Below are 27,485 nucleotides of genomic sequence, written 5' to 3'. Positions count from 1 at the left end.
TACATTCTTCTGCAAAAGCTTACTTAAGCCATGGATGAGATCTTGCTCCCTAAGAGATCACAATCCAGCAAATCACCCAAAAAGGAACCCCTCTTCTCTTTCCCTAACCCCAATTCCTCTTGGCATCATCTACAAGATACCCATCTTCTAAACTTAGACTCAATCACCCCCGTCGGTTCCCAATCGTTCACTCGCCTGACAACCAATTCATCTTTTGTAAATCTCATAACAAACTTGAACAAGCGACGAATAATTACACATCGGTCACATTCCGCCCCTTCATTATTTACATACTCAAAGGAACCAACTCCAAATTTTGCCGACAAAAGTTCCATTTCACAATCGACTCCTGGGATAGTAAGCCGAGCTTTCATCAGCGTTGTAGTTTACATATCGATCGGAGTCATTGTTTTTGTGGCGGCGAGTGGTAGCTTCAAAGGGGATAGTACATTTAGACTAGTAGATGCTCTTTACTTCAGTGTAGTGACTTTGTGTACTATTGGGTATGGTGACATTGTTCCTAACACTACTCTTAGCAAGCTATTTACTTGTGGGTTCATCTTAGTCGGTTTTGGGTTCATCGATATCTTGCTTAACGGATTGGTAACGTATGTTCTAGACAGGCAAGAGGCAGTGTTGATAAGCACAATGGATGCAAGCTGGAGTAATGCCGGATTTCGAACATATATAATGGATATGAAGAAGGGAAGAATGAGAATAAGGATGAAAGTGTGCTTGGCTTTGGCTGTTGTAATTGGTTGCATTGCTTTGGGGATGGTCATGGTTCGTGTCTTGGAGGGGTTGAGTTGGGTTGATAGCTTTTATCTCTCTGTTACCTCTGTGACTACAGTAGGTTATGGGGATTATGCCTTCAAGACATTAAAGGGGAGGTTGTTTGCATCTGTGTGGTTGTTAGTGAGCACACTAGCAGTTGCCAGGGCTTTCTTATACATGACTGAGCTGAGAATTGAGAAGAGAAATCGCGCGATCGCAAAATGGGTTCTTCAGAAGAAGATGACTATAGGTGATCTAGTGGCCGCGGACCTCGACAATGATGGATCAATAAGGTATGATCCCATAGAATTAAGTGACATAATGAACTTTGATTTCAAGGGTAGAAATGTCATTCAACAGAGCCTGGTGTTTAGATTGAAATAAAATAACTTCATGTAAGTGTAGATCTGTATAAAACTAACGGGTGTAATGGTTGTTATACATAGCAATTTTTGTGTGTGATGATTAAATCGGCCAAACCCAATTACCTTAAATGCCTAGGCTGTAGTTTTCTATTTGGAATTTGCATAACTAAGTTATTAAAGATAATTGGTTAGCTCGATGGAGTAGGACCACAAATTCATTTCAAATCACAAACACACAATGTAAAGTCCGTGAAATTGAGTCATTGTCCCTTGCTCTAAGCAATCCTAGTGAAAGAAAACTGCTCATCTCCATAAAAAAAAAAAAAAAATTCATCTCATTGCAAGCTATTTAGAAAAATGTGTAGGGAACTGAAGATTACCCAATTCTCTTTTCACTTGGGGGAACATTTATTTTCATCTACTGTCTTCTAATCTAATCTGAATTGGTACTGATATTAGGAGATTTGATTCATCCCATTAGAACCCAATTTGGTACTTAAATGTATAATTCACAAAGTAATACTTTAGCCTTTAGTGGAAGGTCCTGAAATTGTCCTCTAACCATTTTCATGTTATAGTAATTAGGTCACTCTTGCTTGAAGCATTACACCCAAGATATCTCGTTTGGAATACCGAGTTTGTTGCCTCCGGTCCCTATATATAGAGATACACTAGGGTTTTAATAGGTTAATGGGCTCTAGCCCAAATAGGCCCACTACACCAGTCCATTATCTTATTGGGCTTATATTAGAACATAATAGGGTTATATTATATACCCAACATTTCATTGGTGGAAGCAACTTGGGTCCCATTTGATCTCATGGGAGTGTCCCATATCATTCATAGGGTCCAACCTGTTAAGGATTTCAGGATTTCAAACAGGGCTTGAAATTCACAACACCTAATTTTGATAGACATACCTGCATCTCCTCTTTAATTTTGATTTTTTAATTACCTTGTGTATCTCATAGACATACCCGCATCTCCTCTTTAATTTTGATTTTTTTTTTGGCTTGTGTATCTCATTTCGAAACGTAGCAGCAAAAAAGGGTTCAGAAAGAAAGAGATGATGTTTCTTTCTACCAAAACATTGATGGAGTCTTTTGGGCAAAACCATCTTCTTAAGAAATGACAGACATACCACAATTTTGTCTCTTCGCAAATGCTCCCATTAGATATGCAAATTTCTGAGCACTCATCCAATCTGAGAATACCCTCATTAGATTCCAAATCTACAATCCCATGTAAGCATTCGTACAAGGGGATTGCCTGCGTCCATCGCAAAAGGGTTTTCACGGTTGGTCTATCGAACATCAGACCAGCCACCTCATTAATGAAGGCAACAGCTTTTGTCTCCATTCACGAGGTGGCTGGTCTGACGTGCAACAAACCAGCAGCGAAAAGCCTTTTTCGCCCGGGAGCTTCGCAAATCCCTTCATACAATTATTCCTAAAAATACCCTCATCAATTTTAGACTGTGAACGAAACACTGATACTCTGTTCCCAAAATGCCTCAAGCATAACTCTTCATGTAACTTACTCTTAAAACACCCACATTTATTTACATGCAAATTTGGGAGATTTTATACATTGTAGAGACCTTATAGTATAGTATTTTTTCAAAAAGTAGTGTACGGCTTACACCATAGGATGATCCAAACCGTCCATTTGATGGGCACATCATAAATAATTTGTGCCAAAAAAATCATTTCCATAGGATGATCTAGCCCTCTGATCTATAGAGGAACTGCATATTATGGAAACTTCTATAGATTAGAGGGTTGGGATCATCCTATGGATATGATTTTTGGGGCACAACCTATTTACGTTGTGGCCCATTAAATGTACGGTTTGGATCATCATATGTAAGACGTAAAGTACTTTTTGTAAAATTACTGGACTATAAGTCTATAACTCCAAATTTACATGGATAGTTCGATACCAAATCACATTCCCAAATACCCCCACTCAGTTGCTTCAATTTTCCACACTCAGTTCTTAGTGCCGTTGTCTCATCTTAGTAGAATCCGACTCAGATTCATGTGAGAAACAGAGTATAAATTGAGTTCTTACATGTCTCAGTCAAATTCTCAGCATTTCAGTGAGATCTATAAACAGCCATGAATCATATTTTCTTCAGTCTCTGCTTTTCCAAATAACCACCCCTGTTTTTCCCCTTCACACCCCCAATCTACTACGAATGGACAAAGAGCCCCTCCTCCCCTATCTGAGCCCAAGAAGAAGACCCTCTCTCAACCCTCCTTCCCTTTTCTCTCTCCCTGAAGACGAAGACATAACCCTCCCTCCTCTAACCCCATCAGCCCTCAAAGAACGCCTCATTTTCGGAACATCACCCCCTGAAACCCTAACCCTAAAATCCCCTTCTCCTACCTTCTCAGATGACCAATCATGGCTCTCAAACCCCAATTTCACTCGTTCCAAAACCAATCTCCACCGTTCAAAAACCGCCCCCGCCATGTCCACAATCAACGACCTAGATCACCCTTCTCTCCCAAACCCTAAATTTGCATCCGCATCTATAGTCCGCCAGGGTGTCCTCCTCCTCATTCTGTATCTTTCTCTCGGGGTTCTTATCTACTCACTCACTCGCGAAAATTTTAATGGAATTGAAACCCATCCTGTTGTTGATGCCCTATACTTTTGCATAGTAACTATGTGCACAATTGGTTATGGTGATATCACGCCCAGCTCTACTGCTACTAAGCTATTCTCAATCACATTCGTCTTGATTGGATTTGGATTCATTGATATTCTGCTTAGCGGGATGGTTAGCTATGTACTCGATTTGCAAGAGAGTTTGATCTTGAGCACAGTTAAGGGAAAAGCGTCCCCGTCTTATTTTGTTGATGTTAAGAAGGGGAGGATGAGAATTAGGATTAAGGTGGGATTGGCATTGGGTGTTGTGATTCTTTGTATTGGTGTTGGGACTTGTGTGATGCATTTTGTTGAGAAGCTTGGGTGGTTGGATTCGTTTTATCTTTCAGTTATGTCGGTTACAACAGTTGGGTATGGTGATCGGGCGTTCAAGTCGTTGTCTGGTCGAGTTTTTGCCTCGATATGGTTGTTGGTTTCAACGCTTGCGGTTGCTCGCGCTTTCCTCTATTTGGCTGAAGCTAGGGTTGATAAGCGGCATAGGATGATTGCGAAGTGGGTGCTCGATAGGGATATGACGGTTTCGGAGTTTCTTGCTGCTGACATTGATAACAATGGCTGCGTGAGGTTTGAGATTTTTGTCTTTTTTCATTTCAATAAGATTTGATTACATTATGTTGAGTTGCCAATAGAGGCTACTTATCATCTCAATTGTCTTTTATTAAGCTTATTGCTAGTGAATTTTTAATTTTTTTAAGTCAAATACTTTTGCATATGGCCCCTGCCTTTGAAATGATAAAGATGACCAGCAGTTTTCATTCATTGAATCATAAACTTTATAGGAACCTGGCTCTTTAAAATTAGATTGACAAATGGCACCCCATATTTGTCTCAATACGATATTACGAACTTTTAACATAAATAAACACAAAAAAATAAAAAATGATATAATTTTTCTGACCGATGCTCCCTCGTCAGTCACCTTTACTTTAAAAGTTTCGACTTCATTGAGTGAAGAATCTAGTCCATCTTCATCAAGCCTTCAGAGCTCTGAGTAGTTCATCCCTTTGAGCAATAACTAACCTCCAAAAGAAATCCCGTTGCCATGCGATGCCATCCGAACTAATGCTAATTTGATGCTAGGATGTATCTATGGAAGCAAGGACTCTAGGTAGGGTCAACTGGATCTAAGTTGGGTTGTGATCTAGACAGTTGATCTGGTTACAGGATTTAGGTTTAGAAGGCTCCTGGTTACAAGGTAGGTATGTGACTGATTTAAGGATTTAGAACAAACATATAGACTGGTTTAAAGTTTTATAGGTAGTGCAGTTCGAGAAATATAACCTTTATTGCACGGTTTTATGGATAAGGTAGCACTAGTTTTGGGAAGTATTTTGGGTCGTGGAAGGTTTTTTCTGGGTAGGGTTTTAGATCTGGATCAGTTCTATAACATGTTTAGGATTAAATTTGGTTTAGGAATAAGATGTGGGAAACTTTTACAGTTTTATAACAATTGTAACAGATTAGTAAAGAGCGTAAAGATCTGGAATCACACTTAGGGTCTCCTAAGCATCACACTGTAAGATCTAAGGCATCACACCTTTGGGCAAACCAAAGGAATCCCTCCAATGGCACCAATGACATCGCGCCAAAAACTCGAGCATGAACATCACCCCCACGATCATAAAGTTAGGAAATCACTTCCGCACACAAGGATCAAAGCTTCATTTTTTTCTTCATTCATTCATCATCCTCCCAAAATGTACAAGGATTTCTCTTCTAAGAGATGAGAGGTTCTGGTAGTTTCATAACTACTTGGGGCATTCTTTAAAAGATCGACTAATACATGGAAATGAGTAGTTTTGGTTGGACATAATTACCCGAGCTCTCTTTAAAAGAGAGACTGACACGTGACAATAGGAGGTGATGGTAGTTTCATAGCTATTAGGGCTCTTTCTTTAAAAGAGGAGGAATGATAGATGCAAGGGCCCACTTTATGCAAGGGCTAAAGAAGGGCCCTTGAATAGATCCACGTCATTAAGTGCAACTGAATTCAGTTTCTCAACCCACTTTAAAAATGATGTGGATTTATTCAAGGGCCCTTCTCTCGCCCTTGCAAAAATAGAGCCCTTTCATCTATCATTGAGTTCATAAAAATCATATCTTTGAGTTCCCACTCAAATTAGTCGAATCTTAATGTCTCACTTCCATAGATAAAGCTTGAGCATTCGAAGATAACATGGTTCACAAGTAACACATTACTCCATAAAAATCATATCTTTGAGTTCCCACTCAAATTAGTCATAAAATTTTCTGAGTCCAGCAATTTCGCCACTTACCGGATTTCAGCTTCACTTAAAAGAGATTATGCATTTGTTTAATCATTTTCAGTCTTGTCTCCCTGCCCGCGCCCCCCGCCCCCCAAAAAAAAAAAAAAAAAACACTCACACACTCCCTCCCTCCATATAATCATGAAGAACGAGACCCCATAGACTTCCCCCAGGTTTTCAATCCAGTTAATCTGCTTATCTTAGGTTCGAATGGCTTGATTGGGTTGTAATACATTTCAGAGTATTTGCTAGATGAAATATGCCATTGTTGTAAATGTGGGCAACAAACTTGGGGATTATGATACATTTTATGGAAAAAAGGAACAAAAATGGTGAACTTACTGTGTGATTGTTTATCGTGAAAGCAAAATGAGCTAAAAGGAAAGCCATCCTACCAAATATTACCTTTTTTTGATAATGTAGATTGATTCCACTGAATCTAGATTATAATGTAGGAATTGTTTTGATAACATTATGACGGATTTTTTTAATCAGAATGATTTATTATTAAAAAGAATGGGGCAAGGCCCAAGGTCTCAGAGGTTGATACAAGCCAAACAAAAATGAAGGGATGCAGGATGGGTTGGGTGATAATTAAGGAACAAAGGGAAGGGGTTGTTTTGAATGTTAAACGTTTATTTAAGATGGTTAAGAATTTTGTTAGGGTTTTAAAATCAAGAATAACAATAAGAAAAGTAAGGCTAATCAATGGAACTCACAATAAATAGATGAAAAATTGTAGGAAATAAATACATTAATCAAATAATCACAAGAGATAAATATACTAGTGTAACGACCCGATTTCCAGAACCAGGCCGCTACACCTATTTTGACAAAATCACCTGAATTTTTTTTTTTTTTTGAAAGGAACAACTTAAATGAGCGGAAGCATTCACAATAATAAATCCATCCATAATTTTAAAACTCACTCTGTTCCAAATTAAAGACCTAGCATTCCAAATAAAATTTATTACAGCCCGAAATTAAATAACTTAAACTGAGTTTAATAAAACGACAGGTGACCCATCTGTCACCCCACCCTCTCTATTTATTTCCCCATTCCCGGTTTATTTATATGTCTTCGCTTGCGAAGACTCCCTCTTCTACAAATCCTGTGGAGGGAAAAGTAGCAACGTAAGAGCAATGAAAAAGGGCTAACGACATAAAAGCAACACGGTACAATAACCATAAAAATTCTCAATGATCAATATTAGAATCCATTTTAACTATACAGTTTTTCTCAAATCCTACATAAATGAGACATAACTACATTGGCATTTTATTTATTCAAATTTCAAGAAGAAATATACGTGCAAATAAATCAAGCAATATGCACTCTCATCCCCAATAGTCATACGGCAATTCCCAATAAGATCATGTTCGGTGGCCTTCCAGCCTGGCCGTCAACTATTGACCATCAAGGAGTCCTCCATCCCCTAATGAGACGTGCTCCTTTCTAGGGTTCTCTTTGGGTCACCATATGGTTCCACCCGAAATGCATTGTCAGCCAGGTGTCGTACGCTCTCAGCCTGGGTAACTTTTGGCTTTTGCCCAAGGACGAATCTAAGGGTCTGCCTTAGTCCTTCCTCCCTCCCTCATTTCCAAATCCTAGAATGGCATACAGAATCTACAATTTTTCTTTATGAACATGCTGGGTCTATTTTAATTTACAACTTTATCTAACATAAATCATGGCAAATTTGCTTTCTGAAATGAAAGCCTAAAGAAATATGGTATTGAAACATATGCGATGCCTTTACCTTCTAACACAGTCACATATCAAATAATCATAGGAATTACACTGAGTTACCGTTATGAAGCGAGTCCATATTCACTTGCCTTGTTTTCTTTGGTGTTGGTAAGAAAGGTCTCTATAAGTTGCAAAGGCAGCAGTCTGTACAAATAAAATTTATCATCATCCGATAAGTGTTCTAACCACCGTTCTAACCAATATAAAAATCTTACACTAGACCATTGGGCATTCACGTATGAAATCTGTCACGTTCAGTCAACATGGCCTATTTGAACAAGATCTGTCACCATAGAATAATTTAATCTAGTATTTTATTTCAATAAGTCACAGTTGCACTGTTGCTCACTAGGAGAGTTTTCTACTCCAATTAGTAAGGGTTTTTACATTAATAAGGAGAAGCCTCTATTTATAATAGAGGGCCCATCTACAGTGACAATTATATTGGGACCCCTACTTTAAAAAAGAATGCATTACTCATTAGGACTTCTTGGAATTTCATCTCTTTTGTTAAGCTACCACTTGAACCTGACAAAGTTAATAATAGCTTTGACATCTCTATTTGATAATGACATCCATAATGATACAAACATGCAAGAACCCATTCCAAGAATTTTATACAGTATTTAGGACCCCTTGAAACTCCAAAACTTCGTCCGTGAATTTGCGGCCACAAACCTGATCTTGTAACCCGTACTATATTTTTAAAATATATAGGCCTCAGTACGTGGATTCTATATATCATGTTATGAAATAGACCTCTAACTCCGAGGGGGGGGGGGGTCCACCATCTTGGGCTGTTATGATACTGTCCCAAAACATGACTCGCCAATTTGATGGTTGATCATCATGCGGGCGAATCATGCGACCTTTCTCGCTATATAAAAATCTTACACTAGACCATTGGACATTCACGTATGAAATCTGTCACGTTCAGTCAACATGGCCTATTTGAACAAGATCTGTCACCATAGAATAATTTAATCTAGTATTTTATTTCAATAAGTCAGAGTTGCACTGTTACTCACTAGGAGAGTTTTCTACTCCAATTAGTAAGGGTTGTTACATTAATAAGGAGAAGCCTCTATTTATAATAGAGGGCCCATCTACAGTGACAATTATATTGGGACCCCTACTTTAAAAAAGAATGCATTACTCATCCACCTAATCCACGGCCATGTTTGATTCACAAGCAGGACACTCTCCTGTGCCCTTATTTTACCGATGAAATTTATGCCTCCAAAGGACCGAACCCTCTTGGATAGGACCTGCAAATAGGGGAGAAGAAGAGATGTGGTAGATGTGGAGAATAGAAATGGTAATGGGTTTTAAAGAAGAAAACATGGACCCTTTTTCTACCTTAGACCACCACTCTTAGTATCATTGTTTCTACGTACAAACACTACAATGGGGTGGTACTGGTAGGAAAGGGGGATGAGTAGAACATGATTACCTGATCTTGTAACCCGTACTATATTTTTAAAATATATAGGCCTCAGTACGTGGATTCTATATATCATGTTATGAAATAGACCTCTAACTCCAAGGGGGGGTCCACCATCTTTGGCTGTTATGATACTGTCCCAAAACATGACTCGCCAATTTGATGGTTGATCATCAACTGATGCTAGCATGCGTGTATTGAACATGGGTTTGTGGCCGCAAATTAACGGACGAAGTTTTGGAGTTTCAAGGGGTCCTAAATACTGTATAAAATTCTTGGAATGGGTTCTTGCATGTTTGTATCATTATGGATGTCATTATCAAATAGAGATGTCAAAGCTATTATTAACTTTGTCAGGTTCAAGTGGTAGCTTAACAAAAGAGATGAAATTGCAAGAAGTCCTAATGGGTAATGCATTCTTTTTGAAAGTAGGGGTCCCAATATAGAGTGTCCTGCTTGTGAATCAAACATGGCCGTGGATTAGGTGGATGAAGGCCTCTTGGTTGCCCAACAGATGTGCGTGTCTTGGTGATGCTCCCAACAAAATTTTGCCGAGCAAGATGTGTTGAAGGTTTTTGGATTTCAAAGAAAATTGTATTTGGGTTTTATCAATTTGGTTAAGGTTGTTACATTAATAAGGAGAAGCCTCTATTTATAATAGAGGGCCCATCTACAGTGACAATTATATTGGGACCCCTACTTTCAAAAAGAATGCATTACCCATTAGGACTTCTTGGAATTTCATCTCTTTTGTTAAGCTACCACTTGAACCTGACAAAGTTAATAATAGCTTTGACATCTCTATTTGATAATGACATCCATAATGATACAAACATGTAAGAACCCATTCCAAGAATTTTATACAGTATTTAGGACCCCTTGAAACTCCAAAACTTCGTCCGTGAATTTGCGGCCACAAACCCATGTTCAATACACGCATGCTAGCATCAGTACACTTGTTGCTCTCACACACCTTCAAAACCTGCAAAACCCAAACCTTAGTTAGAACAGGAATTGAATCAAATTATGTATATATATATATATATATATATATATGAGGAAAAGGATTGTACACTTGACCGTACCTAAAGTTAGGTACGGTAGAGTGCCAAATCACATGGGTCCCCCATTTTTGGTGGGCATCTAAACCATTCATTTGCAAGGCCCCATCATAGATAGGGTGCATACCAAAAATCAGCACCATTGAATCATCCTAACCCCTCCAAAACTGGAGGCCAAAATGGGCAGATTTGTGGACAAACACTGTCTGTCCATTTTGGCCTCCACAAATGGATGGGTTAGGATGATCCTATGGAGCTGATTTTTGGTATGCACCCTATCTATGATGGGGCCTTGCAAATGAATGGTGTAGATGCTCACCAAAAATGTGGGACCCATGTGATTTGGCACTCTACCGTACCTAACTTTAGGTACGGTCGAGCGTACAATCTTATTCCTCTATATATATATATATATATATATATATATATATATATATATATATATATATATATGATGAATCTTTTGATCACTAGAAGACGGGGAACCAAGATAAAATCGAAAATTCCAACACCGTTGTTAAAACAGAATTAACCCAATTAAACCTAACAAGATAATAGGATGGTTAGAACGGTGGTTAGAACACTTATCGGATGATGATAAATTTTATTTGTACAGACTGCTGCCTTTGCAACTTATAGAGACCTTTCTTACCAACACCAAAGAAAACAAGGCAAGTGAATATGGACTCGCTTCATAACGGTAACTCAGTGTAATTCCAATGATTATTTGATATGTGACTGTGTTAGAAGGTAAAGGCATCGCATATGTTTCAATACCATATTTCTTTAGGCTTTCATTTCAGAAAGCAAATTTGCCATGATTTATGTTAGATAAAGTTGTAAATTAAAATAGACCCAGCATGTTCATAAAGAAAAATTGTAGATTCTGTATGCCATTCTAGGATTTGGAAATGAGGGAGGGAGGACTAAGGCAGACCTTAGATTCGTCCTTGGGCAAAAGCCAAAAGTTACCCAGGCTGAGAGCGTACGACACCTAGCTGACAATGCATTTCGGGTGGAACCATATGGTGACCCAAAGAGAACCCTAGAAAGGAGCACGTCTCATTAGGGGATGGAGGACTCCTTGATGGTCAATAGTTGACGGCCAGGCTGGAAGGCCACCGAACATGATCTTATTGGGAATTGCCGTATGACTATTGGGGATGAGAGTGCATATTGCTTGATTTATTTGCACGTATATTTCTTCTTGAAATTTGAATAAATAAAATGCCAATGTAGTTATGTCTCATTTATGTAGGATTTGAGAAAAACTGTATAGTTAAAATGGATTCTAATATTGATCATTGAGAATTTTTATGGTTATTGTACCGTGTTGCTTTTATGTCGTTAGCCCTTTTTCCTTGCTCTTACGTTGCTACTTTTCCCTCAGGATTTGTAGAAGAGGGAGTCTTCGCAAGCGAAGACATATAAATAAAGCGGGAATGGGGAAATAAATAGAGAGGGTGGGGTGACAGATGGGTCACCTGTCGTTTTATTAAACTCAGTTTAAGTTATTTAATTTCGGGCTGTAATAAATTTTATTTGGAATGCTAGGTCTTTAATTTGGAACAGAGTGAGTTTTAAAATTATGGATGGATTTATTATTGTGAATGCTTCCGCTCATTTAAGTTGTTCCTTTCAAAAAAAATAATAATTTCAGGTGATTTTGTCAAAATAGGTGTAGCGGCCTGGTTCTGGAAATCGGGTCGTTACAGTTGTGGTATCAGAGCCGCCAGGTTTAGGCTGTGAGGAACCTGATGAACGAGTCTTGGGTACGTCTTAAGATGGGATGCGAAGACCTAAATAATTAAAAGTTATGGCACCTTCCTATTACCTCTGAACAAACTTAAAGGAAAACACACACCAACATAGATAGCTAGGACGAATGGGTTTAAAATCTTCCAACACACCCTGAAAATGTAAATTTGCTGTGTAAGAAGGATATTTTCCTGGAATTAATTGTAGGCTTGTGTTGGCAGAAGATGAATACTTACCAGAGAAGAGGAGCTGGGAGAGATGGCCAGGAAGAGGAGCAAGACCCTCTGCGTATGCTTACGGAGATACTTAGGGGTCAAGCGCAGTCCCAAGCAGCGAATCAGGAGGCTCTCCGAAGTATTGCAGCAAATTTGGCCGTGCGCCAGCCAAGGGAAGATCCTACCAAACTCCATCGTCAGTTCAGGGATTATCACCCTCCTGAATTCACTGGGGTGGGAGATCCTATGGTGGCCGACAGCTGGATCTTGAGCGTGTAATGTATCTTTGCTGTCATGGCGTGCAATGATGAACAGAAGATTAGGTTGGCCTCATTTCTTTTCACTGGCGAGGCAGGAGTCTGGTGGAGAACCACTGTACAGAATTACCCGACGGCGACCACCGAGACTTGGAGCCAATTCAAGGCGAGATTTAATGTCCATTTCTTTCCTGCTCATGTAAAGGACTCACTGGCTGCAGAATTCGCAGCACTGAAGCAAGAAAATTTGTCGGTGGCCCAGTATGGGGCAAGATTCAGGACTCTATCCCGCTATGCCCCGGGTTATGCCGCCACTGAGGAGGATAGGGTAAGGAAGTTTGTGGACGGGCTCCGCCCCACCCTTATGGCCAGCATTATTATCCTTAATCCTCAGACCTTAGCAGAGGCCTGTGCGAAGGCGGAAGTCGCAGAGAGAAGCGAAAGGATTGTTTCGGCTGCAAGGGCGCAATCCTCTGCGAACCGAAATCAACCACCACCTCTAAAGAAGCAGAAGTCAGAGGATGTGAGTCATACTATCCCAGTATGTCCAACTTAGGGAAAGAGACATGCGGGACAATGCTGGAGGGGCATGGATGTATGCTATTCCTGTGGGGACCCTAACCACAAACAGTACAACTGCCCTAGGCTGGGCAGACAGCAAAGTGGGACCCCAACCCAACCTCAGCCTCAGACTCTGATACAGTCTGCCCCTCAGCGGAATCAGTGGAGGGGTAATCAGAACCAGCCGCAAAATCAAGAGAAGAGGAACCAATATCGCCCTCTAAATCAAGATGAGAAGGCGCAAGGAGGGTCAGCGAAGCGTATCTTTGCACTCGTTAACGACATTGCTGAGGCATCTAATGCGATAACTGAAGGTCAGGATTTTAATTACTATTTCCCTTACAATTTTATTATTCTTATAAATCTCAAGTTATGCTTCGTGTTGAAATAGTCGGCCTCCATTCTGGAATGGGGAATCATAAGACTTGGCTTGTTGACCTAGGGTGAAAATTCATAGAGTTTTCATGTCTGAAATTAAGCCTGCGAAAATTTAGATATGAGATGGTAGGATTTGTAAGGGGGAGAAGCTAGTTAAGTGATAGAAGGCAATAATTGAGAATTTAGGGAAATCTTTGCATGGGACATCCTCATTGAGAAATTCTCAGGGAAAAATTTGTGGTTGTGACTCGAAGGATGTCTTTGGCAACGCCAAAATTGGAAGGATTCTAAGAAGATTAAGTCGGATCTCAGAAACTTAGGATGGAACTGTAATTGGAGCAAGGAATCATGGAATCAGATATAATTACTACCATATTGTATGTTCTGAATGGATAATGGTAATGATTTGTTTACAACACTCAGTAGCACTGGAACCCTGTGATGATTTTATTAGTGGATTATAAATTTTGATCAATTGTTGGAAAAACCTTATGGAGTCTGAAGATTTGATTTCTTGATGACTATATTGTTGTTTTTATATAACATGGGCTAACATTATTTTATTATGATATGTGGGATTCAGGATGGCTAGACTACTTGTGACCGCTAGAAAAAGTTCAGCTAAACAACATAAAAAAGATCAGGAGTCACTCAGGGTAAAAAGGCAGGAACCTGAGGTCATTATAATAGAAGATAGTGTCTCCGATGGTGAACCCTCAGAGACCAAGGACGTCCCTGATGCCTCGTCAAGGAACGACACGACCATCATTGCAAGAAATAATCCCAGTGGGTCTAGGCACCGACTTGTGGAAGAAACTTCTTCCAAGAGAGCAAATATTATGCTGGGCGTGAGTGAGACCCCGCCATACTCGGGGATGGAAGTCACTAGTGCCTTAAAGAAAAAAGCAAAGTTTGAGGTTTTGCCTGGCGAGGTTGTAGGTGAAAATTTTCCCACTATTTCTGAGGTATGATTAGTTTTATTTTTATTGGTTCAATTTCCTTGATCGCAAATTCAGCTCAAGTTGTGAGGTGGTATTCGATGGCTTATGCGACACACCCTTTTTCCTTGTTCTTCTAGAATAGTGAATTTCAGGGATGAAATTCTCTTTAAGGGGGGTAGAATGTAACGACCAGGTCTAAAATAAATAAATAAATAAATAAATAGATAGGCAACCCTTATCAAAATTGTGTACTAATTGATATGAACACCCCTATGTAAACATGCTCACTTATTTTTTTTTTATTATTTCAGGGTGGACTTGTTTGATATTTACAACCCTCCATTTAAATTCGTATGCCATTGATATGTACACTCCGATTTAAAATCTCCAAGATCATATTAGTAGCCTAATTATATTAATTGGGTAGATCCCAGTAAATGCATAATTTTAGCCATTAAAGTATAGCTTTAAGGCATTACTTGCTCAAAAAGAAACTTAATTTAGGTAAGCTAGGATTAATGAGAGAATCTAATGAATTTGAAGGATTTACTTCGAAATATAATTATTTTAACTTAAACACTTCTTGTTTGAGTCGCACCAATTAAAGAAGAAACCATGGGAAAAGGAAATAAGATCCTTTTTTTTGGATTTTAGAAAGAGGGTGTGATGGGTTTTAAAGACCCAACGTATGGGTCTCTACTCTCTACCCATTTTCTATTGCCGCTCAAAACAAAAAAAAAAGGAAAGAGAGGGAGGCGTGAGATTTGTGTCACAAGGGAAGAAGAAGAAGACCAAGAGGAGAAGAAAGGCTAAAGAATTACCTCTTCAAATTTGTTTCCAAGTAAGTAACCCTAGATGTTGTTTTTCTCCAAAATTAATTAAATTTTCTTGTGGAAATTTTGTTCATAACCTTAAGATTTTAAAACCCCAATACCCAATCTTCTCGATTGAATTTCAGCCATGAAACCCATAAATTGTAACCATAAAACCTTAACAAACTAGATAAGAAAATGATTATTCAGCCACTTAACCAAATTGATAAAACCCAAATACAATTTTCTTTGAAATCCAAAAACCTTCGACACATCTTGCTCGGCAAAATTTTGTTGGGAGCATCACCAAGACACGCACATCTGTTGGGCAGCCAAGAGGCCTTCATCCACCTAATCCACGGCCATGTTTGATTCACAAGCAGGACACTCTCCTGTGCCCTTATTTTACCCATGAAATTTATGCCTCCAAAGGACCGAACCCTCTTGGATAGGACCTGCAAATAGGGGAGAAGAAGAGATGTGGTAGATGTGGAGAATAGAAATGGTAATGAGTTTTAAAGAAGAAAACATGGACCCTTTTTCTACCTTAGACCACCACTCTTAGTATCATTATTTCTACGTACAAACACTACAATGGGGTGGTACTGGTAGGAAAGGGGGGTGAGTAGAACATGATTACCTGATCTTGTAACCCGTACTATATTTTAAAAATATATAGGCCTCAGTACGTGGATTCTATATATCATGTTATGAAATAGACCTCTAACTCCAAGGGGGGGGGGGGGGGGGGGTCCACCATCTTTGGCTGTTATGATACTGTCCCAAAACATGACTCGCCAATTTGATGGTTGATCATCATGCGGGCGAATCATGCGACCTTTCTCGCTATATAAAAATCTTACACTAGACCATTGGGCATTCACGTATGAAATCTGTCACGTTCAGTCAACATGGCCTATTTGAACAAGATCTGTCACCATAGAATAATTTAATCTAGTATTTTATTTCAATAAGTCACAGTTGCACTGTTGCTCATTAGGAGAGTTTTCTACTCCAATTAGTAAGGGTTGTTACATTAATAAGGAGAAGCCTCTATTTATAATAGAGGGCCCATCTACAGTGACAATTATATTGGGACCCCTACTTTCAAAAGAATGCATTACCCATTAGGACTTCTTGGAATTTCTTCTCTTTTGTTAAGCTACCACTTGAACCTGACAAAGTTAATAATAGCTTTGACATCTCTATTTGATAATGACATCCATAATGATACAAACATGCAAGAACCCATTCCAAGAATTTTATACAGTATGTAGGACCCCTTGAAACTCCAAAACTTCGTCCGTGAATTTGCGGCCACAAACCCATGTTCAATGCACGCATGCTAGCATCAGTACACTTGTTGCTCTCACACACCTTCAAAACCTGCAAAACCCAAACCTTAGTTAGAACAAGAATTGAATCAAATTATTTATATATATATATATATATATATATATATATATATATATATATATATGATGAATCTTTTGATCACTAGAAGACGAGGAACCAAGATAAAATCGAAAATTCCAACACCGTTGTTAAAACAGAATTAACCCAATTAAACCTAACAAGATAAATAGGATGGTTAGAACGGTGGTTAGAACACTTATCGGATGATGATAAATTTTATTTGTACAGACTGCTGCCTTTGCAACTTATAGAGACCTTTCTTACCAACACCAAAGAAAACAAGGCAAGTGAATATGGACTCGCTTCATAACGGTAACTCAGTGTAATTCCTATGATTATTTGATATGTGACTGTGTTAGAAGGTAAAGGCATCGCATATGTTTCAATACCATATTTCTTTAGGCTTTCATTTCAGAAAGCAAATTTGCCATGATTTATGTTAGATAAAGTTGTAAATTAAAATAGACCCAGGGTTCCCAATATAATTGTCACTGTAGATGGGCCCTCTATTATAAATAGAGGCTTCTCCTTATTAATGTAACAACCCTTACTAATTGGAGTAGAAAACTCTCCTAGTGAGCAACAGTGCAACTGTGACTTATTGAAATAAAATACTAGATTAAATTATTCTATGGTGACAGATCTTGTTGAAATAGGCCATGTTGACTGAACGTGACAGATTTCATACGTGAATGCTCAATGGTCTAGTGTAAGATTTTTATATAGCGAGAAAGGTCGCATGATTCGCCCGCATGATGATCAACCATCAAATTGGCAAGTCATGTTTTGGGACAGTATCATAACAGCCAAAGATGGTGGACCCCCCCCCCCCCTTGGAGTTAGAGGTCTATTTCATAACATGATATATAAAATCCACGTACTGAGGCCTATATATTTTTAAAATATAGTACGGGTTACAAGATCAGGTAATCATGTTCTACTCACCCCCCTTTCCTACCAGTACCACCCCATTGTAGTGTTTGTACGTAGAAATAATGATACTAAGAGTGGTGGTCCAAGGTAGAAAAAGGGTCCATGTTTTCTTCTTTAAAACCCATTACCATTTCTATTCTCCAGAAATAATGATACTAAGAGTGGTGGTCTAAGGTAGAAAAAGGGTCCATGTTTTCTTCTTTAAAACCCATTACCATTTCTATTCTCCACATCTACCACATCTCTTCTTCTCCCCTATTTGCAGGTCCTATCCAAGAGGGTTCGGTCCTTTGGAGGCATAAATTTCATGGGTAAAATAAGGGCACAGGAGAGTGTCCTGCTTGTGAATCAAACATGGCCGTGGATTAGGTGGATGAAGGCCTCTTGGCTGCCCAACAGATGTGCGTGTCTTGGTGATGCTCCCAACAAAATTTTGCCGAGCAAGATGTGTCGAAGGTTTTTGGATTTCAAAGAAAATTGTATTTGGGTTTTATCAATTTGGTTAAGTGGCTGAATAATCATTTTCTTATCTAGTTTGTTAAGGTTTTATGGTTACAATTTAGGGGTTTCATGGCTGAAATTCAATCAAGTAGATTGGGTATTGGGGTTTTAAAATCTTAAGGTTATGAACAAAATTTCCACAAGAAAATTTAATTAATTTTGGAGAAAAACAACATCTAGGGTTACTTACTTGGAAACAAATTTGAAGAGGTAATTCTTTAGCCTTTCTTCTCCTCTTGGTCTTCTTCTTCCTCCCTTGTGACACAAATCTCACGCCTCCCTCTCTTTCCTTTTTTTTTTGTTTTGAGCGGCAATAGAAAATGGGTAGAGACCCATACGTTGGGTCTTTAAAACCCATCACACCCTCTTTCTAAAATCCAAAAAAAGGATCTTATTTCTTTTTCCATTGTTTTCTTCTTTAATTGGTGGGACTCAAACAAGAAGTGTTTAAGTTAAAATAATTATATTTAGAAGTAAATCCTTCAAATTCATTATATTCTCTCATTAATCCTAGCTTACCTAAATTAAGTTTCTTTTTGAGCAAGTAATGCCTTAAAGCTATACTTTAATGGCTAAAATTATGCATTTACTGGGATCTACCCAATTAATATAATTAGGCTACTAATCTGATCTTGGAGATTTTAAATCGGAGTGTACATATCAATGGCATACGAATTTAAATGGAGGGTTGTAAATATCAAACAAGTGCACCCTGAAATAATAAAAAAAAAAAAGTGAGCGTGTTTACATAGGGGTGTTCATATCAATTAGTACACAATTTTGATAAGGGTTGCCTATCTATTTATTTATTTATTTTAGACCTGGTCGTTACAACTAGAATCACCTAGTATGTTCTTGCCTTCACACCTAGTGACGAAGACATCGCACCTTGAACTGGAAGTTATTACAGAAACAAACTTTCAAGAGATTCATTCCTTCCATCATTCAAAAATGTACATGGCTTTCTCCTTTAAGAAATGGGAGGTTTTGGTAGTTATGCAATTACCCGGGGCTCTGTCATTAAAAGAGACTTACACAAAACAATTGGCGGTTTTGGTAGGACATACTACTTGAGACCCTCTTTAAAAGAGAGTGACATATGGAAACATGTGATTTTGGTAGGACATAGCTACTTTGGGTTACTACTTGGACTCTTTAAATGAGAAACCGACACGTGGCAATGGGTGGTTATAGTAGGACATAACTACCTGGAGCCTCCCTTTAAAAAAGAGGCTGACACATGGCACCTAATAATGTCTCAATGCAATATTTACAAACTTTGAGCATATTTAAACACAACAAAGTAAAAAACAAGATCTGTTTTCGTGATTGATGGTCCTCCGTCGAGAAGATGGAAATACAAAGAAAAGTTTAAGGAGGAAGATAATCGAAAATATCTATCATTTATCTATCGAGGCATCTCGAGCTAAACGATCAGCCTCACTATTCGCAGACTGCCGAATATGCTGAAAGCTAGTCGGGTGCTCCATTACCCAGTCAAGAACCTTTTCAATTGCGTCAGCACATCTCCAAGGATAAGTTGTGTCATTGCTCATCCAATGGATCACATTTAAAGTCTCTCTTTTCGATAATAAGATGGTCTTTTTTTAATTTTTCATATGGCTTGCATAACCAATATATATATGTATATATATATATATATATATATATATATATATATATATATATATATATATATATATAAAAGGTTGTGTCCTTGAAAATAGTTGGATATGAATAAAAATAAATGTTTTATTATGTTGATGGGGTTAGATGTATGCAGCCTTACCCTTGCTTTGTAGAGAGGCTGTTTCCGTGACTCGAACCCGTGACCACCAGGTCACAATGGAGCAACCTTACCGTTGCGCCAGACCCCGCAATGGCGGGAGACTCGTGCACTAGGCTGCCCCTTTTTATTTTATGTTGATGGGGTTAGTTTTCTATCCCTAAACTCTTGTTTCACCCTCTTTCTTTCTTTCTCTCTTTTCCTCTCTCTACTTGATCTCCCAAGCATTTCATGTCTTTATATTCTCCCGTCTTCTCTTCATCTCTCTCTTTCTTTCCCTATTTTACCTCTCTTCTTCCTTGCCCTGTTCCTTCCCTTTCTTTCTCTCCTCTTACGTTCTTTTCGCCCTTTCTTTTTTCATACCCTTGGTTGGGTTCATAACCCCCCTTAGTTGGGTTCATAAACCGCTCCCCCTCGGTTGTGTTCATCTGGTGCTCCCCTTTCTACTCTTATATTCTCCCTTTCTTGATCTCGATCTTGATTCTATTTCTTTTTCTTTCTCTTGGCTTGACTCACCTCAATTTGGTATCAGAGTGTAGGTTCGAATGGCTACTTGAAATACTAGGAATATCAAGGGAAGATCCCAACCCATGGGTCCTAATCAATACACTATGAGGATTAGACAGCATAATCCATGTGATGACCAACTGATTTGCATTACCAGGAAAACTTTGGCTGGGTGAGCCTTAGAGTGATGGCTATTATTGAAGTAAAAATTGTGCATCATGGGAAAACCACCTGTTATTCGTTGTTGCGACACGAGGGATGTATTTTTTGGAAAATGTTGCTCCAAAGACTTTTTAAGAATGTAAAATACTACAGCTAGAACGATTCAAGATGATAAATCCAAGAAGACCAAAGCTCGTGTGATGAAACTATCTGCTTGTCTAAGGATCCATAAAACATGGCAAATATACAATGTCAAGTGTACAAGAGACAAGTCACTTGTGCCATCTAGATCCAGTCTTGTGTGTGAGGATTGATAGCGCATAAAGTGTTCAATGTCAAGCAACATACAGGAGCTACACTGGTCATCTAACGACAATTTCGACACTCCATTGCTCGTTCACGTTAGTTAAGGATTCAAACAGTGGCTATCATCCTTCATAATTGGTTCCATCAGAAGATGTCCCCTGAAGATGTCTCGTGAATGAGGATCAGGAGGAAAATAACCCTCATCCAGCACTCTTGGAAGAGGAAAGTCATTCTCCATAGTTAGCATGAGCTTCAGATCACACCAAAAAAGTCACCGATCGTAGTGTCTGGACCACTGCTGAATTTTTTACTACTTACTCAGGGACGCCCAAGCAGAAGTCTATAGGCCTAAGGAAGTGGAGGACCCGTGTTCCCTCCCCCCAAGCTGACACATTACAAGGACTGTATCAAAGGCTAGCCTTGTAATCACATTACTTCAAACTGACAATCGAATTGCTCAAAGCTTTTTTCGCGTTGGAAATACTTAATCTACTGAAAGGGCCTATCGTTTATAGATCGTGCGAGGATAAGAATCTATGTAATACGACTTTTATTTCAGTAAGGAGTTAGTAGTTACGTATAATAGAGTTCTAATTAGGCTAGGAGTTATTTTGCAACAAGGATTAAGTCTTTTTCTTTTTAATTTTCATATGGCTTGCATAGCCTCTAAATATGAAAGGTCTATTGTCCTTGAAAACAATTGAATATGACTAAAAAATGATGTTTTCTTATGTTGATGGGGTGTTTTATGCCTTTTCTGAAGTGTGGTGCTTCATATTAGGTCAGTTTTCTATCTCTGAGCTTCTCTTTCACTTTCTTTCTCTCTCTTCCCCTCTACTTGATCTCACTCTCTCATTTCCCATCTTCCTCTCATCCAATCTTCTCTTCACCTCTTTCTTTCCTTCTCTATTTCACCTCTCTGCTTCCTTGCATCGGTCCTTCTATTTCTTTCTCCTCTCTTACATCCTTTTCTCCCTTTCCTTTCCTCACCCCCTCTAGTTGTGTTCATAAACTGCTCCCCCTCAGTTGGTTTAATACATCGCTTCCTTTTACTCTCTCATTTTCTCCCCTTTCTTGATCTTGATCTTGATTATCTTTTCTGTCTCTCTTTTTCTTGGCTGCCATGGATTCGTGTCACTGTTGCTATCACTATTTTGTATTGTTCTAAGGAGTAATCTACTCAATCATCTAAGGCGGCGTTTAAAAACAAACTCTTCCACTTTCATGTCTCCTCACCGTCTTCTTCTTCTATCTTGTTGGAAAATGCCAGTCCCCGACAACCTCATAGCACGTCATATCCTGCTCTTACGAAGCTCCTGCATGGCCATCTAGCTCACCTTCCACCAACCTCCACCTCCATGGCAGTGTTTCTGGACAGGAACCGCATGTCGTAGATCAAGACATCTGAAGAAGACGATGTGGTTTTTCATTTAACCTTGGTCGAAAAACCATATAGTCTCCCATTTAACCTTGGTCTCCTCTCCTACTAAAGTAGAGGAGATAATATGATTTCCTAAAAACAAAAAGAAATAACCACCACGTATAAGGCTTGGCATTTCCCAAAAAAGGACTGTATGTGGAGAGACTGAGCTGAAACCTTATTTTAAACTAGATCTATGTGTAATTCTAATAGAAAGGACCACCGTGGAGTTTAGGAGTTTTAGCAGGAGCATCGTGTTAAACCCCATGATTTATCTTTGCTAGATGCCTTGAGCATTTGAAGAATCTCATTGTTGATTACAATAAAAAAATAAATGAGCATATTATAGGGGTGCACCTTTATATCCACTCTTGATCTATTGATATGTAAATTTCAATTCTGATATGCTCGTGTTATGCATCAGCCCCTGCTTCTAATCACTTCAGCATTTGAATTTATGATTTCTTGAGCAAGGATCATCATGGATTTATCTCAAGGTTTTATGAAGCCCATTTATCTTGTCCCATTGATTTATGGAATCAGTAGACCCAGTCTTATGGCTAAGGTTTTCGCAAGAATATCGTAAGCATGTGTGCGTAAGGTTTTTGCAACAATCCACACAGACGTCGAAAGAGAAATGTCTCGACTGCCCAAGGTTAAGTGAGAAATATGGGGTGATGAAGTATCAAACACGTACAAGAAATCAAAACTAATTCTTCTGAAGCAAGCAACAACTTAAAAGGCCTTATCAGTCGGGTCTGCTAGGCACTTAAGCTATGTTACATGGATTCTTCTGAATGGGTGGTGAGGTACCTGTGTCAATGGGTGGCATAACTGTGAAAGATGCCGGATTCCAATATTTAAGGATTCACTGTCACACTTCTAGATCTCTTTTATTTAATTTTATTTATTTATTCTAAATACTACAACAAATTTACAATTATGACAAATTTTGAGTTTTATCTATTGGAAATAAAATATTATATTTACTTAACCTACTAAAATTTCCAATATTTTATCTATTATTACCATATTATCATATAAAAGAAACAAAATTAAAACTGATTAAAAATTTAAAATATATTGGTGAATCTACATATCCTTTTTTCCGAGGTTAGCCAAATCCGATACACAGTACCCACGTTAGATTCCGACACTCGTGTCTGTACTCATGCAACGTAGTGCTTAAGTTTTTTCAGCTGGTTTCAAAACCCATATTAGTCAGGCACGCAGTGGGCTGTAATTGTGAAAAGGTTGGCGGATCAGGCACCATAAGCATGAGTACATAAGAATTGGTTAAAATATAATACTTATTTTATTCCTGGGGCTGCAGAGATTGCATTCAGTCTTAAATCCATGCTTTGTTGCAAAAATCTTAATATCAAAAGCATAATAGTCAGTGGAGGTAAAGGCGTTCGTGTCGGTGCTTTATTCAGAATTTTAAACTGTAATATGTTATTTTTTATTACCAGTTTCTAATTCTAGACAATGTTTAATGACTGAAAATATCAAGATAGCAAATGTCACAGGAGTTTAGCATAGTTAATAATATTGAGTCTAATAATATTGAGTCAGAAAAAATAAATGTTGAGTTTGTGGTGTGATCAGTACGGGGCTTTCTCCGATATGTTGGGTATTGGTTTAAATTTGCAGCCCTACAGATATTTTGTGCTACTGGGTCAATGAAACAGGTTACAAGAAGAGGTGTGTACTTCGATAAGGGTGGATCATGGATGGTAAAATACAACATTCAATTGATTAATACTAATAGTTGTCCTTACATGAGTATGGGTCTTTACCGCTTTATCCGGTACTATTTGGCCAATCCCAAAGTTGCAAAGATGTAGCAATATATAGATTGTAGAAATAAATTATGCATATTCTCTCCCCCTCCCCCATCCCTCGTTTATGTCTCAACCCTCACACAGATAGGCAGGTCCAATTGAAATCTCCTTTTACTATAGACTGGCATAGTTAAGTGGTACATTTAGGTCTTATTGTTATCTGGACTTGTACTCCACATCTCAACTAGACCAAGGACATCTAAACTCAAGTCCTAGACAAATAGGCTACATAAGATACTGGTTAAGTAAATAAATGCCACAAACCCATCCCCTCCGTTTTTCCCCTTTTTGGTAGGTAATCTGCCTTGAGCCCAGAACATTGTGCTTGCTACATGAAGCACATCACACCTTCCGACTGTGATACAGGCCCAAGCTCAACTCAGCCATTCTTCTGTTTAATTTTTATATCTGGGTTCAGTTGGACAGATGTTACGCATCAGCTTGTTCTCAGATGGCTCTTATTCTTCATTTTGAGTTGTTTGCATCTAATGAGATGGACTTGCTATTATAGGGAGATGGTTATATAACTTCATCTACCTTACTGGAGAGATCCTGGGTTCGAATCGTGGGTATGGACTCTGCCAAGAGATGCGGTTCTGTTTGTGGGAGAGGCAGAATAATGAGCCTAGGCAAATTTGGTTGTAAATTTCCTTGATAGTATGAGCTGATTTGGCAGTGTTTGCTTTTGCACGTGTTGTCTAATTTCTTTAGTCATCTGTGGTCAAATGCTTAGTGTAGTGTTAGTCATCACAAGTTTGGCTCTTAGGAGGGTAAGGTTCTGTTCAAATCTTATCTCACATCACCTTTTTTGTTCTTCCGTATAATAGTTGACCACTGCCGAAAACAAAATAAATCTTAAGGTTTAATTCTAGTACTAAAGAGGTCGGCTTTTTTGGCACCTCTTTCAACACCCTAACCTCATCTGATTAGCGTTCATTCAAAAATTGGAAATACTTTGGGCTTCAAATCTCAATTATTTCCAAGCCAACATCTGACTTGTTATCATAATTCAAATGGTTTCTTTCTCATTATTACGAGTACCTCTTAGTCTTTTACTACCTATCACTAGCAAAGAAAAAAGAAGAAATTACCTGCATCTCCATGTATCTTGAATCACTAAGATCCTGCCATGTGTGTTTTTTTTTTCTGATTATTATTGCGCTATTATTGAACCCCTAGTTTTTGAACTTTGAACATTCTCGTTTATTATGTCAGGTACATTTAATTTTTCATATTTAGCTTTATAATGTCTTGGTTTCTTTTTGTCTAATGTCCATTTAATTGTGGCTTCATATGTATTGGTAATCTCTTCTTATTTGCAGTAAATCTGAGTACGTAATTTACAAACTCAAGGAGATGGGAAAGATAGCAGAGAAGGACATTCTGCAGATCTGCAATCAGTTTGATAGACTAGACTCCGGCAATTGCGGAAAGATTACTCTTTCTGATCTCATGGAGGGTCATCACTGATTTTTGTTGGGGCTGTGTTGTTCTCATGGATGGATGAGAAAGAGTGAGCACCATTATGATCCTACAATGGCACCCTCATGGCTTGCTCCCTTTGGTACAGCAGAAAAGCGATATTCCCCGTCGCATAAATCTATACATATCTGCTATGTCCTGGAGGAAAAAACAGGGCCGCTGGTATCCCACAATCTCTGGTTAATGTTAATCTCCCTGTTCCTTGCTGGTTTTGTCGAGGGAGCAGCTTCCTGCCTCTGTATATGAAGGTAGAAAATGCACATAAACTCCCAGATGGAAGGAGATATTCGGCTTCATTTTTTCTCGAATCTCTCAACATCGATAATTTGTATTTATGATTTCGAAATTTGTAGTTATTTCGTTTACTGGGTTGAATACATAGGATTTTGTGTCATTGGAATAGAAGTGGTGATTGTATATATATCTGTTTGGGAACGAATAGTTTTCAAGCATGGAGTTTCGCCTCCCTTAACATTGGTCAGAATTATGTGACCAATGAATAGGAATGAGATGGCCACAGATTATCTTTGCAGGGGACTTAAGTGGTGCTCATTTGGTTGAAATCAAATCCATTGAGAATGATGGCCAAATTAACATATTTTCTGACAGATTGGCTTTGCAGAGCTTTTGTAAGTGGCTTAGATGAAAGATCATTTTTCTTTGCTTTGGATGTCTTGGGACTGTTAGAACTAGGGGTGGCAAAATTGGCTGAACCGGAACCGAGCCGAAAATTTGGTTTCGGTTTGGGGATCAAACCGAATCGAAACCTAATATTTCCAATGATTATGAGTAAGGGGTGGCAAAATTGGCGGAACCGAACCGAAACCGAACCAAAAATTCGGTTTTGGTTTGGTAAAACCAAACCGATTCAAATTTTGGTTCGGTTCGGTTTGACCCTCAGACCGAACCCCAAACCGAACCGAAACTGAACCATTGCCACCCCTAGTTAGAACTATGACCAACTTACTGATAGCAGAGCCAGGAACTGGCATTTTGTCGAACCCGGATTTCTGCTTAATAACGGAAATGGTTTTATTTAGTAGGTTTGTATCTATCCATGTCCCATTTGCAAATAGAAAAATGGCTTCCAAAAAAGGCCTTGATGTCCCATTTGCAAATAGAAAAATACTACAAGAAACTCATTTTTACACTCCTGCGTAAAAGACGTATATTGATCAGATGATCCTAGGCCCTCATCAATCAAGCCTTGACCTAGCGTCGTTTAGGGTTCTGCCAAGAAAAGCTAAACTATTAAATTTTTGTACTCTATCTAACACATTAGATGCCTGTTTGGTAACAGACCAATATCGGGTGGGCTGCCTCAAAATGTTATACAATATCAATGGTCATGATCTCGCCGACATCCCCCATATGCCCCCCTTGTAGGTTCCTCAAAATGTTCTACAAGATCAATGGTGATGATCTCGCAGACATGCCCCCATATATCAATGGTCATGATCTCGCCGCCATCCCCCATATGCCCCCCTTGTAGGTTCCTCAAAATGTTCTACAAGATCAATGGTCATGATCTCGCAGACATGCCCCCATATATCAATGGTCATGATCTCGCCGACATCCCCCATATGCCCCCTTGTAGGTTCCTCAAAATGTTCTACAAGATCAATGATCATGATCTCGCAGACATGCCCCCATATGCCCCCTTGTAGGTCTCAAAAATTGCCTCAGCCTCGGCACCATCAAACTTAGCTTTATTCCAACACGCCTGAAGCAAAAGATTTGCTAATCGAGCTAAAAATTTTCAGGTCAGCATTACAATTCATATTTTGATGATGACACTACTCACTTTGTTTTTCACCTTTCTTAATTAGCTCTTCACAGCTGTTACAATACTCAAGATGCTATTAACAT

General features: G+C 38.7%; 1 protein-coding gene across 2 annotated transcripts; it reads left to right on the top strand.

Annotated features, from left to right (window-relative positions):
• LOC143890234 (two-pore potassium channel 3-like) lies at positions 1-26,146 on the top strand. Of its 2 annotated transcripts, none has more exons than XM_077394831.1 (2): positions 1-1,067; positions 25,457-26,146. In XM_077394831.1, exons 1-2 carry the CDS (start codon positions 31-33, stop codon positions 25,602-25,604), a joined length of 1,185 nt encoding a protein of 394 aa, XP_077250946.1. In that variant the 5' UTR covers positions 1-30; the 3' UTR covers positions 25,605-26,146. The 2 variants fall into 2 exon arrangements, with proteins under 2 accessions (XP_077250946.1, XP_077250945.1); XM_077394830.1 differs by lacking the exon at positions 1-1,067 and adding an exon at positions 3,104-4,379.
• Positions 26,147-27,485: the final 1,339 nt, after the last annotated feature.

The sequence above is a fragment of the Tasmannia lanceolata genome, unplaced genomic scaffold, assembly GCF_043159265.1.
Source record: "Tasmannia lanceolata isolate RefF3 unplaced genomic scaffold, GAP_Taslan_0.1 ptg000013l, whole genome shotgun sequence".
Classification (NCBI taxonomy): Eukaryota; Viridiplantae; Streptophyta; class Magnoliopsida; order Canellales; family Winteraceae; genus Tasmannia; species Tasmannia lanceolata.
Note: the sequence above shows the minus strand (reverse complement) of the source record. Positions and strands in the feature narration are given on the sequence as shown.

What these genes read in the sequence shown, in the direction of transcription:
- LOC143890234 (XM_077394830.1), top strand. Translation starts at nt 3,340, where the DNA reads ATGGACAAAGAGCCCCTCCTCCCCTATCTGAGCCCAAGAAGAAGACCC. An exon ending in GATAACAATGGCTGCGTGAG is followed by an intron (nt 4,380 to 25,456) that starts GTTTGAGATTTT and finishes TCTTATTTGCAG; the next exon opens with TAAATCTGAGTACGTAATTT.